We start from the raw sequence: 14,064 nt of genomic DNA on the forward strand, positions 1-14,064 counted from the left end.
CGAGCCACACCGGGCGATGGAAAGTCCACGCGGCCGAGCCACACCGGGCGATGGAAAGTCCACGCGGCCGAGCCACACCGGGCGATGGAAAGTCCCGCGGCCGAGCCGCACCGGGTGCTGTTCAGTCCCGCGGCCGAGCCGCACTGGGTGCTGTTCAGTCCCGCGGCCGAGCCGCACCGGGCGATAGAAGGCCCCGCGGCCGAGCCGCACCGGGCGATAGAAGGCCCCGCGGCCGAGCCGCACCGGGCGATGGAAGGCCCCGCGGCCGCGCCGGCCACTGTTCAGTCCCGCGGCCGAGCCGCACCAGGCGATAGAAGGCCCTGCGGCCGAGCCGCACCGGGCGATAGAAGGCCCCGAGGAAGAGACCTAAAAAAAGAAAGATCCCCCCCCCACATACACCCCCCCCCCCCCCCACACATACACAACCAAAACAAAACACCCCAAAACCAACACACAAACAAAAAAGGACAAAGGACAAACAGACTGCCAGCGAGCCGCAGCCGTTAGGCGCCGCCACACGTGTAAGGAAACCCGTGCACCCGGAGAAACCCCCTGTGGTGTCACAGGGAGAACGTGCGTGGTCGGGATGGAACCCGGGTCTCTGGCGCTGTGAGGCAGCAACTCTACCGCTGCGTCACTGTGCTACCCATAATATGCTTACAGTCCTGTCTACAGCTGCCTCTGACCGAAATGTTAGTATGCAACAGATCTCCCAATTACCCTACAGCTACCCATCCCATTGCACACCAAGGGACCAGGTAATCTGGAGGGGGGCAAAGGTGAGATTCGTACTTCTGTTGACTTTGAACATCTCTTTTTCCTGAAAAGTTGGTCAAAGCTCTTCGAAGTCTGACCAGAAATTATGCAAAACCGTGAGGAGGAAGGGTGTAAAGAGAGATATATGAATTTATTCAAGATTAACCAGGTGACATTTTACAATTAGATCCACACAGTGATAAACTGAATAAAGGAGACAAAATTCTGGAGTAACGCAGCGGGTCAGGCAGCATCTCTGGAGAACGTGGATAGGTGGCGTTTCACCGAGTGCTGGAGTAACTCAGCGGGTCAGGCAGCATCTCTGGAGAACATGGATAGGTGACGTTTCACAGAGTGCTGGAGTAACTCAGCGGGTCAGGCAGCATCTCTGGAGAACATGGATAGGTGACGTTTCACAGAGTGCTGGAGTAACTCAGCGGGTCGGGCAGCATCTCTGGAGAACGTGGAAAGGAGACGTTTCAGGTCAAGACCCTTCTTCACACTCGACCGTAAACGTCATCTATCCACATTCTCCAAGAGATGCTGCCTGACTCCGCTGACTTTGTGCCTTTTTGTCATTAACCAGCATCTGCAGTTCCTTGTTGCTCCGATAAACCGCTCAAGCTCAAGTAATCTCGTTGCAAAAGGACATCTGAAATCTGTTTCAAAATTGGAAATGAAATGATCACTGTTTCTGGTGAACACCTTGAATCGTGGAAGGGATGAGATGGGAGCAGTTTAGAATGGGCATTGTGGATCTCCCATTTCAACGTACACACTCTTCAGCTGCGTGTAATATTCTATCGCAGCTATTCCATTCTCCTTTCCAAATCCTGCAACAAGAAAGTTGGAATTACTTTTTGAGACGGGCAAAAGCCAAATAATGAAAGGCCTGGATAGAGTGGATGTGGAGAGGATGTTTCCACGAGTGGGAGAGTCGAGGAGCACAGGCCACAGCCTCAGTATAAAAGGACGTGTCTTTAGAAAGGGGATGAGGAGGAATTTCTTTAGTCAGAGGGTGGTGAATCTGTGGGATTCATTGCCACAGACGGCAGTGGAGGCCAAGTCAATGGATATTTTTAAAGGCAGAGATTAACAGATGTTTGATTAGTACGGGTGTCAGGGGTTATGGGGAGAAGGCAGGAGAATGGGGGTTGAGAGAATAAGATAATTCAGCCATGATTGAATGGCTGGAGTAGACTTGATGGGCCAAATGGCCTAATTCTTCTGCTATAACTTACAGTATGAACTTGGGGAAATATGTTTGAGAGGAACAAGCTTCCTCTGTTTGAGAGGAAGTGCTTTGAGGAAAGTGGGAGTGTTCCATACCTGACATTTTGTAGCCTCCAAACGGCATCTCAATGGGGGTGACGTTGTAGTTGTTTATGAAACAGGTCCCAACCTCAAGGGCAGCAGCCAGCCGGTGAGCTCGAGTCAGATCCCTGCAAACACAGAACCGGCTCAAACAAAGGCTCCAACCAAGGACAACCGACACCTATTGTCCCACAACACTCCACTCAAGTGGAAAAAAAAGACACAACACGTTTTAGTTTAAGAAAATAACTGCAGATGCTGGTACAAATCGATTTATTCACAAATGCTGGAGTAACTCAGCAGGTCAGGCAGCATCTCGGGAGAGAAGGAATGGGTGACGTTTCGGGTTGAGACCCTTCTTCAGACTGAGGAAGGGTCTCGACCCGAAACGTCACCCATTCCGTCTCTCCCGAGATGCTGCCTGACCTGCTGAGTTACTCCAGCATTTTGTGAATAAAACGTTTTAGTATGGTTGGGATGCAGGCCCTGCGGCCCACCGAGTCTGTGCCGACCAGCGATCCCCATTACACCAACACACTACATTAGGGACAATATACAATTTTTACTGAAGCCAATTAAGCTACAAACCTGCACGTATTTGGAGTGTGGGAGGAAACCGGAGCAACAGGAGAAAACCCACGCGATCACAGGGAGAAGGTACAATCTCCGTACAGACAGCACACTTAGTCAGCATCGAACCCGGGTCTCTGGCACTGTAAGGCAGCAACTCTACCGTTGTGCCACTGTGCCACCACTAAAATAATCGCCCCGCACATCTCCTTCAAACTTTCCCTTGTTGACCTTTTCGTTATGCCCTCTACTCTTTGACTTCCCAACATGGGAAGAAGTTCAGGCCCCAGTGAGATTTGAACTCAAGGACCCTGGTTTACAAGACCAGTGCTCTAACCCCTGAGCTTTGGAGCCTTCCTCTGTGGAAGACGTGAATAGGCATCAGGGCATGTCCATGTGCACCAGTCTGCCCCGTGATAAAGGATTAGACAGGAACATGGATAGGACAGGTTTAGTGGGCAGTGTAGTGTAGTGGGACTAGTGTAGATGGGGCTTGTTGGCCGGTGTGGGCACGTTGGGCTGAAGGGCCTGTTTCCATGCTGTATGACTCTAAAAGAGGTCCATCTGGAGGGAGCTAAAGCCTGTGGCTTTAGGATTGGCCTCTTCATCCGTCTCAAGACCCACCAGGAGGACCATCACAATCTACTTCCAGTGATGGTCGATGGTGAGAGAGAGAGAGAGAGAGAGAGAGGAGGATCGCTGTACCTGGTGAATACTCCAGCTGCCAAACCGAGCTCAGTGTTGTTTGCCCTCTGTACCACCTCCTCCTCCGTATCGAACGGCAGGACCGACATAACAGGTCCAAATATCTCCTCCACCACACAGGTCATCTCATCTCGGCAGTCTCCTGTAAACACACACACACACGCAAATACCAATTACCAGCTGCACAGGTTGGAGTCATTTCCTCACTCGGTAAAATAATAGGTGTGTGTCCCTATTTACTGATGTACTGAGCAGGTTGAATTTTTACACAAGGTAGTGGAGGCCTGGAACGCATTGCAAGGGGTAGTGGTGGAGGCAGATGCGATATTGGCATTTGAAGAGGATTTTACATAGGTGCCCATTATGAGTATAGAAGACTTGAGTGTAGACGTTGGGAGATCACGTTACAATTATATAAGATGTTGGTGAGGCCACATTTAGAGTATTGTGTTCAGTTTAGGGCACCATGTTGTAGGAAAGATGTTGTCAAGCTGAAAAGGGTACAGAGACGATTTATGAGGATGTTGCCAGGACTATAAGGGGAGGTTGAGCAGGCTAGGACTCTATTCCTCGGAGCGCAGGAGGATGAGGGGTGATCTTATAGAGGTGTATAAAATGATGAGAGGAATAGATCGGGTGGACGCACAGTCTCTTGCCCAGAGCAGGGGAATTGAGAGCCAGAGGTTTAAGGTGAAGGGGGATAGAATTGGAACCTGAGCTGCCAGAGGAGGTAGTTGTGGCAGAGACTATCGCAACGTTAAAGAAACATTATGACAGGAACATGGATAGGACAGGCTTAGGTGGATAAGGGTCAAAAGCAGGCAGTTGGGACTAGTTTAGATGGGACATGTTGGTCAGTGTGGGCAAGTTGGACCTGTTTCCACTCTGTATCACTCTATGACATGGATTTGCAGGGAATGGAGGCATGTGGATGACATGCAGGCAGAGGAGTTAACTGGGCATCATGTTTGGCAGGGAAAGGCTCTGAGCACATTCACTGCTGTATATCCACACACCTTCAAGTTGGTCGACATGCCTTCAAGTTGGTCAGAGGAGCTGCAGCTGAAAGAGGCGGGGATTGGCTGAGCGGGGGAACGAGTGGCCTGTCGGGGAGCGGCTTGTCGGGGAGCGGCCTGTCGGGGAACGGCCTTGTCGAGGGAAGTGCGAGTCTTTGGCGTGCGAGTCTTCAGCGAGGAGGCTGAGGGAGGAGGCCACCCCAAAAGTTGGAGAGGGTGAGACGATGGAAGAAAGTGGCAGGCAAGCTGATTCAGTGTGATGTTTGCAGGATGTGGGAGGTCGGGGACACCGCTGGTGCCCCTGGCTGCTACAAGTGTGGAAAGTGTGTCCAGGTTCAGCTCCTGAAGGACCGTGTTGGGGAACTGGAGAGCCAACTGGATGACCTCAGGATCATCCGGGAAACTGAGTCGTTCCTGCACAAGACCGTCAGCGAGATCGTTGAACCGAAGGTATCGGAAGAGAGAAGGTGGGTGACGGTGAGGAAGGGAAGGAAGCTTGGAGTACAGGAGACCCCCTTGATAACAGGTTCACCCTCTTGGAAGCTGCCGGGACAGAAGACACTGCCAGTCTGAGCAGCGGACAAGTGTGTGAGGCTGAGCCAAAGCCGAAGGGACCGGCATCAGGCAGAGCCGTGGTAGTAGGGGACTCCACCGTGAGTGGTACGGACAGGGGTTTCTGTGGCAACAGGCGGGATTCAAGGATGGCGCGTTGCCTCCCTGGTGCCAGGATCCAGGACGTCACGGACCGAGTGCAGAGCATCCTCGAGGGTGGAGGTGAGCAGCCGGAGGTGGTGGTGCATGTCGGCACAAACGACGTCGGGAAGAAGAGGAAAGAGATTCTGCAGCGTGACTTTAGAGAGCGCGGACGAAGGCTGAAAAGCAGGACCTCCAGGGTGGTTATCTCCGGTTTGCTTCCAGTTCCTCGTGCTGGTGAGGGCAGGAACCGGGAGATACGGGACCTGAATGTGTGGCTGAGGAGCTGGTGCAGGGAGCAGGGATTTAGATTCTTAGACCACTGGGATCTGTTTTAGGGTAAGGGTGGATTGTACAAAAGGGACGGGTTGCACCTGAACAGGTGGGGGACCAGCATTCTGGCAGGCAGGTTTGCCACTGCGACACGGGTTGGTTTAAACTAAATAATGGGGGGGTTGGGGGGGGGGTTCAAATAGGATAGACAAGGATAGAGTTAAAGGGAAAGAGAGTATAGGAAACATTAACAAACACCCCAGAATTAACAGGACAGAAAGCTCACGAAGCAATAGGAGAGAGTATGGCCAAGTGCAATAGGAATCAATGTGAAAGCTGAGATGAGCAATGGATTAAATGTATTATATATGAATGCGAGAAGTATAAGAAGTAAAGTGGATGAGCTTGAGGCCCACTTAGAGATTGGTAGATATAATGTATTTTAATAATAATGTATTTTATTTATATAGCGCTTTTCATATACATATGACATTGTGGGGATTACAGAGACGTGGCTGCAGGAGGATCAGGACTGGGAACTGAATATTCAGGGTTATACATCCTATAGAAAGGACAGGCAGGTGGGCAGAGGAGGTGGGTAGCTCTGTTGGTGAGGGATGGAATTCAGTCCCTTGCGAGGGGTGACATTGGGACTGACGATGTAGACTCACTGTGGATTGAGTTGAGGAATTGTGAAGATAAGAAGACACTAATGGGAGTTATCTACAGACCCCCAAACAGTAGCCTGGATGTAGGGTGTAAGTTGCAGCAGGAGTTAAAGTGGCATGTAACAAAGGTAATGCCACTGTGGTTATGGGAGATTTCAATATGCAGGTAGATTGGGAAAATCAGGTTGGTTCTGGACCCTAAGAAAGGGAGTTTGTAGAGTGCCTCTGAGATGGATTCTTAGAGCAGCTTGTACTGGAGCCTACCAGAGAGACAATTCTGGATTTAGTGTTGAATTAACCAGATTTAATAAGGAAACTCGAGGTAAAGGGACCGCTCGGAGGTAGTGACCATAATATGATTAGTTTTAATTTTAATCTGCAATTTGAGAGGGAGAAGGTTAAACCAGGAATGTCAGTGTTGCAGTTGACCAAAGGGGACTATGAAGGCATGAGAGAGGAGCTGGCCAAGGTCAAATGGAAAAGGATCCGAGGATCCGATGGTGGAACAGCAATGGCAGGAATTTCTGGGCATAATCCAGAAGATGCAGGATCATTTCATTCCAAAGAGGAAGTAAGATTCTAAGGGGAGTAAGAGGCAACCGTGGCTGACAAGGGAAGTAATAGATGGAATAAAACTAAAAGAAAAGATGTGTAACATAGCAAAGAGTGGCGGGAAGCCAGAGGATTGGGCAACTTTCAAAGGACAACAGAAGGTAGCAAAAAGGGCAATATGGGCTGAAAAGATGACGTACGAAGCGAAGCTGGCCAAGAATATAAAGAAGGACAGCAAAAGCTTCTTTAGGTACGTTAAGAGAAAAAGATTAGTAAAGACAAATGTTTGTCCCTTGAAGGCAGAAACGGGTGAAATTATTATGGGGAACAAGGAAATGGCAGAAGAGTTAAACAGTTACTTCGGATCTGTCTTCACTAAGGAAGACACAAACAATCTCCCAGATGTACTGGAGGACAGAGGATCTAGGGAGACAGAGGAACTGAAAGAAATTTGCATTAGGCGAGAAATAGTATTGGGTAGACTGATGGGACTGAAGGCTGGTAAATCCCCAGGGCCTGATGGGCTGCATCCCAGGGTACTCAAGGAGGTGGGAAGTGCAACGAGACCTTGGTGTCCTTGTACACCAGTCACTGAAAGTAAGCGTGCAGGTACAGCAGGCAGTGAAGAAAGCTAATGGCATGTTGGCCTTCATAACGAGAGGATTTGAGTAGGTCCTTCTGTAGTTGTATAGGGCCCCGGTGAGACCACATCTGGAGTATTGTGTGCAGTTTTGGTCTCCTAATTGAGGAAGGACGTCCTTGTTATTGAGGCAGTGCAGCGTAGGTTCACAAGGTTAATCACTGGGATGGAGGGACTATCATTTGAGCAAAGATTGGAAAGACTAGGCTTGTATTCACTGGAATTTAGACGGATGAGAGGGGATTTTATAGAGACATATAAAATTATAAAAGGACTGGACAAGCTAGATGCAGGAAAAATGTTCTCAATGTTGGGGGAGTCCAGAACCAGGGGCCACAGTCTAAGAATAAAGGGCAGGCCATTTAAAACTGAGGTGAGAAGAAACATTTTCACCCAGAGAGTTGTGAATTTGTGGAATTCTCTGCCACAGAGGGTAGTGGAGGCCAATTCACTGGATGAATTTAAAAGAGAGTTAGATAGAGCTCTAGAGGCTAGTGGAATCAAGGGATATGGGGAGAAGGCAGGCACAGGTTACTGATTGTGGATGATCACAATGAATGGCGGTGCTGGCTCGAAGGGCCAAATGGCCTCCGCCAGCACCTATTTTCTATGTTTCATGGAAGGGCAGAAGCTTGTAACTGCCCTGGTGCAAACTTAGGTCAACAATACATCTGCGCAATCAGATTCAAGGATTTATTCAGGAGGACAATATTTATTTTTGCTAATGGTGAAAATCAATATATAGGCACTTTGCGATTGACATGGTGGTTATGTTGCTTGAAAACCAACAAGTAAATCAAAAAGCACGTAACTAAATTGTATACCAGCCACCGCTCATGACTACACTGCCAGTCATACATTTGAGCGCATTATTCCAAAACTTGGAGTGGGTAAATTAAAACTGCAGTAGTAATTAGACAAGCGCGTTATTCTAAAAACTGCGTAAATCTACACAGTGAATGATAGTGCTCTGGGGAGTGTTGTAGTGCAGAGGTATCTAGGAGTGCAGGTGCATGGTTCCTTGAAGGTCGAGTCGCAGGTAGATCGGGTGGTCAAAATGGCTTTTGGCACATTGGCCTTCATCAGTCAGAGTATTGGGTATAGAAGTTGGGAGGTCATGTTGCAGCTGTAAAAGACGTTGGTGAGGCCGCATTTAGAGTATGGCGCTCAGTTCTGGGCACCGTGTTATAGGAAAGATGTTGTCAAGCTGGAAAGGGTACAGAGAAGATTTACAAGGATGTTGTCAGGGCTAGAGGGTCTGAGTTCTAGGTAGTGGTTGAGTAGGCTGGGACTCTATTTCTTGGAGCGCAGGAGGATGAGGGGAGATCTTACAGAGGTGTACAAAATCGTGAGAGGAATAGATCGGGTAGATGCACACAGTCTCTTACCCAGAATAGGGGAATCGAGGACATAGATTTAAGATGAAAAGGAAAAGATTTAACAGTAATCTGAGCTGTGACTTTCCACACAGAGGGTGGTGGGTGTATGGAACAAGCTGCCAGAGGAGGTAGTTGAGGCTAGGACTATCCCAACATTTAAGAAACAGTTAGACAGGTACATGAATAGGACAGGTTTGGAGGGATATGGGCCAAACATGGGCAGGTTGGATTTGTGTAGCTGGGACATGTTGGCCGGTGTGAGCAAGTTGGGCCGAAGGGCCTGTTTCCCCACTGTATCACTCTATGACTCTATCAGGTGTGCATGAACTGTGATGTGCCTCATCTCTAAACACAAACTCCTGAAGCAGGCACTCTATTCTGTCAGAGGAAGAGAAGACCAGGCAGACAGAGGTATGGATGTGTAGGAAAGAACTGCAGATGCTGGTTTAAATTGAAGATAGACAAAATGCTGGATTAATGCTGGAGTTTCTCTCTCCGTCCCCTCCCCTTCCCAGTTCTCCGACCGGTCGTACTGTTTCCGACCACATTTTATCTCTGTACTCCCGACATCAGTCTGAAGAAGGGTCTCGACCTGAAACGTCTCCCATTCCTTCTCTCCAGAGATGCTGCCTGACCCGCTGAGTTACTCCAGCATTTTGTGTCTATCAGGCAGACAGAGGAACAGAGTCTATTCAATCTATCTGTGCCGAATACGATACCATGTAAACTAATCTCCTCTGCCTGCACGAGATCCATATCCCTCCATTCTCTGCATATCCATGCACCTCTCTCAAAGCCTTTTAAATGGCACCATCTTATCTGCCTCCACCATCACTCCTGGTGAGTGTTCCAGGTATAGGGTTGCCAACTGTCCCGTATTAGCCGGGACATCCCGTAGTTTGGGCTAAATTAGTTTGTAATACGGGACTGCCCTTGTCCCCTACTAGGAAGCTTGCCAACTTCCTCACTCCAAAATAAGGGACAAAGGGTGACGTCACCGCGCCCCACTTGACCGCACCCGGCTCCCGATCCACCAATGGCAGCCGCCCGGGCCGGGAAGCCGGTTGCTATGCAACCTCCATTAGGCGGTGCCTGGGCCTCCGGACCTAGACTGTCCGGAGCTAAAATGTCAGAAACCTAGAGTGTCGGGACCTAAACTGTCAGGGCCTATAGCGTCCGGGCCTACAACGCCCCCCCCCCCCCCCCCCCCCCCCCCGGGCCTAATAAGGTGTCCCGACAGTTCAGGTCCCAACAGTTCAGGTCCCGACAGTTCAGGCCCCGACAGTCTAGGTCCCGACACTCTAGGATTCTGACATTTTAGCTCCGGACAGTCTAGGTCCAGAGGCCTCCCGGCCCAGGCGGCCACCATTGGTGGAGTGAGAACACGTGGCCGCTGGCTGGGTGAAGTCACATGGGGCGCGGGCCGGTGACGTCACCGTATTTGGAAGTGAGGAAGTTGGCAACCCTGTCCAGGTACCCACCACCCTCTGTGTAAACACTTGCTCAGCACATCTCTTGTGCATCATTCTTTAACCATTTCCCCTCTCACCTTAATGCCAAGCCCTCTACACGATTATATTTTCACCCTGTGAAAGGTTTTGACTGTCTACCCTATCTCTGCCTCCCATCATTTGATATCCTTCTATCGGGTCTCCCCTCGGCCTCTGACGTTCCAGGGAAAACAATCCAACTTTGTCCAACCTCTCCTGATAGCTAACGCCCTCTAATCCAGGCAGCATTCTGGTAAACCTTTTACACCCTCTGCAAAGCCACCACATCGTTCCTGGAACGGGGCGACCAGAACTGGACACAATACTCCGAATGCAGCGTAGGTTTACTAGGTTAATTCCCGGAATGGCGGGACTGTCATATCTTGAAAGACTGGAGTGACTAGGCTTGTATACACTGGAATTTAGAAGGATGAGAGGAGATCTTATCGAAACGTATAAGATTATTAAGGGGTTGGACACGTTAGAGGCAGGAAACATTCCCAATGTTGGGGGAGTCCAGAACAAGGGGCCACAGTTTAAGAATAAGGGGTAGGCCATTTAGAACTGAGATGAGGAAAAACTTTTTCAGTCAGAGAGTTGTGAATCTGTGGAATTCTCTGCCTTAGAAGGCAGTGGAGGCCAATTCTCTGAATGCATTCAAGAGAGAGCTAGATAGAGCTCTTAAGGATAGCGGAGTCAGGGGGTATGGGGAGAAGGCAGGAACGGGGTACTGATTGAGAATGATCAGCCATGATCAAATTGAATGGCGGTGCTGGCTCGAAGGGCCGAATGGCCTCCTCCTGCACCTATTGTCTATTGAATGCAGCCCAATCAAAGTCCTATAAAGCTGCACTATGACTCTCATACTCAACACCCCAACCTATGAAGATGAGGTGCCTTCTTTACCACTTTATCTACTTGTGTTGTCACCTTCAGTGGAGTCCAAAGCAATGGATATTTTTAAAGCAGAGATAGATAGATTTGTGAATAGCACAGGTGTTAGGGGTTATGGTGATGGGGGGGGGAGGTATGAGAATGGGATTAGGAGGGAGGGATAGATCAGCCATGATTGAATGGCAGAGTAGACTTGATGGGCCGAATGGCTTTATTCTACTCCTATCACTTATGGACTTGGATCCCCATGAACTCTTTGTACATCAAACTTGCTTTTTTTAAAAGTAATATTTCAAATTATTTTGAGGCTATAAATGGCAGACTTGAGCAACAATACCTAGAATACATGGCTTCATGAAGTATCCATCTTGCAGTTTTGGGTCTTCAGGAACGAACAGGTCACCACCACACAATACGGTCGCACCCTAGAAGCATAGCATTGAGAAGACATCATTCTCACACCTTCCAAAGCCATTCAGAAACAAGAAGGGTGGCATTCCAAGATGGTGCCCAACCCAGGCGATTATTTACGTGCTAGCCACAGAAGCAGATCGACAAACTCATGTTACAATCGTTCCCCACTCTTAAATCTCTATGCCTACATCTCTGTACGCTGGAGGAAAGAACTGCAAATGCTGGTTTAAATCGAAGATAGACACAAAATGCTGGAGTAACTCAGCGGGACAGGCAGCATCTCTGGTGAGAAGGGATGGTTGACGTTTCGGGTCGAGACCCTTCTTCAGTCTAAGAAGGGTCTCGACCCGAAATGTCACCCATTCCTTCTCAGATGTAATGTTCCTTCTCAGATTAACTACATCCTCCCAGATGTAGTTAATATAGACATTATTGTGTAAATAGGTATATTCATATGATTGTAGGGGTGAGTGATATGTAGTTATATATGTATTTTAGGTATTAGTTATTATAGATAATACTTGATAAATATTGATTAGGGAATGGGGGCACGGTAGCGCAGCGGTAGAGTTGCTGCTTTACAGCGAATGCAGCGCCGGAGACTAAGGTTCGATCCTGACTACGGGTGCTGCACTGTAAGGAGTTTGTACGTTCTCCCCGTGACCTGCGTGGGTTTTCTCCGAGATCTTTGGTTTCCTCCCACACTCCAAAGACGTGCAGGTATGTAGGTTAATTGGCTGGGTAAATGTAAAAATTGTCCCTAGTGGGTGTAGGATAGTGTTAATGTACGGGGATCACTGGGCGGCACGGACTTGGTGGGCCGAGAAGGCCTGTTTCCGGCTGTATATATATGATATGATATGATATGATATGATATGATATGATATGATTAAATAAGTTCACACTTCTTCCTACTCCTTTTCGCACATGTAAAGACGTTAAGTAATGGATGAAATTCTTTGTATTTCTTCTGTTTTTTTGTTTATTTTGTTTTTTAATCGATGTCTTTTAACATGTACGAAATAAAACGATAGAATAGAATAGAATAGAATATCTTCTATCCACTGTGAACGGCTCGATTGTGATCATGGATGTCTTTCTGCTGACTGGCTAGCACGCAACAAAAGCCTTTCACTGTACCTCGGTACACGTGACAATAAACTTAACTACACTAAGCCAGACCAAACATTTGCTCCTGTACAACACTGCCCAGGAGGGTGTGGTAGAACCATAGTTCACAACCTTTTGCACTTTCACCAAATATGTCACCCACCCAACCCAATAATAGGTTCTCTGGCAAGCAGAGTGATGTTTAAAGGTGTGGTGACGACGACACCTTTTATGAACATCCCTGAGAGTTACAGACTCCTTTTGGAAATCAAAGTTCAGATTAGTTTAGATAGACACAAAGTGCTGGAGTAACTCAACAGGTCAGGCAGCATCTCTGGAGAAAAAGGAAGGGTGATGTTTCAGGTCGGGCCACGCGGCTGTGGACTGGGAACGCGGCCGGAGGCCTTTATCGAGGCGCCGCGGTCTCGATGCCTCCCGGATCGCCTCGTAGAAGCCTGCGTCGGGGCCCGGCTGGGGCCTCGCGGGTAGAAGCCCGGGTCGGGCGAAGCGGCCGACGGAGCCTGCGGCTGGGGCCCGGATCGGCATGGCGGAGGCGTGAAGTAGCGCACGGTACGGTACGGTACGGCACGGGCGGCACGGTACGGTACGGCACGGGCGGCACGGTAGCGCAGCGGTAGTTGCTGCTTTACAGCGAATGCAGCGCCGGAGACTCAGGTTCGATCCTGACTACGGGTGCTGCACTGTAAGGAGTTTGTACGTTCTCCCCGTGACCTACGTGGGTTTTCTCCGAGATCTTCGGTTTCCTCCCACACTCCAAAGACGTACAGGTATGTAGGTTAATTGGCTGGGTAAATGTAAAAATTGTCCCTAGTGGGTGTAGGATAGTGTTAATGTACGGGGATCGCTGGGCGGCACGGACTTGGAGGGCCGAAAAGGCCTGTTTCCGGCTGTATATATATGATATGATATGATGATAAGTGTGGCGCCGGCAGCGGCGAGGCCTCGGCGGTAGCAGCGGTGGAACCTCGCGGCGACGGGGTCTCGGCGGTGGTGAAGCCTCGCGGGTCGACGAGAGCGCGGAGGACCACCGTGAGGGAAGAGGGGAAGAACAATGGAGGGCCGGGCCTCAACTACCTTCTGTGGCAGAGAATTCCACAGATTCACCACTCTCTGTGTGAAAAAAAACTTTCTCATCTCGGTCCTAAAAGACTTCCCCCTTATCCTTAAACTGTGACCCCTTGTTCTGGACTTCCCCAACATCGGGAACAATCTTCCTGCATCTAGCCTGTCCAACCCCTTAAGAATTTTGTAAGTTTCTATAAGATCCCCTCAATCTTCTAAATTCCAGCGAGTACAAGCCGAGTCTATCCAGTCTTTCTTCATATGAAAGTCCTGCCATCCCAGGGATCAATCTGGTGAACCTTCTCTGTACTCCCTCTAAGGTAAGAATGTTGGAGGGGGGGAACACACAAGGAGGAGCCGGCGTGCTTTGTAACTTTGTCAGCTCTGTAGGTGGCTGCTATTTGTATGCAAGAATCTCGCCATGCCTAGTCACCATGTGGGAGAGCAGACAGCCAATGAAGGGATCTACAGGAGGCGCTGCCTCAAAAAGGCAGCCACATCATCAAT

General features: G+C 49.3%; 1 protein-coding gene across 1 annotated transcript in view; it reads right to left on the bottom strand.

Moving 5' to 3' along the window:
- Positions 1 to 426: 426 nt before the first annotated feature.
- LOC144598157 (4-trimethylaminobutyraldehyde dehydrogenase-like) overlaps positions 427 to 14,064 on the bottom strand; it is a 52,173-nt gene continuing 38,535 nt past the window's right edge. Inside the window, exons 8-11 of the mRNA XM_078408055.1 lie at positions 11,288 to 11,375; positions 3,346 to 3,487; positions 2,086 to 2,198; positions 427 to 1,589 (exon numbers count right to left, since the gene is read on the bottom strand). Coding sequence (XP_078264181.1) covers positions 1,495 to 1,589; positions 2,086 to 2,198; positions 3,346 to 3,487; positions 11,288 to 11,375 — 438 coding nt within the window. The 3' untranslated portion in view covers positions 427 to 1,494. The remainder of the gene's footprint in view (positions 1,590 to 2,085; positions 2,199 to 3,345; positions 3,488 to 11,287; positions 11,376 to 14,064) is intronic.

Source organism: Rhinoraja longicauda, chromosome 11 (assembly GCF_053455715.1).
Source record: "Rhinoraja longicauda isolate Sanriku21f chromosome 11, sRhiLon1.1, whole genome shotgun sequence".
In the NCBI taxonomy this organism is placed as follows: domain Eukaryota; kingdom Metazoa; phylum Chordata; class Chondrichthyes; order Rajiformes; family Arhynchobatidae; genus Rhinoraja; species Rhinoraja longicauda.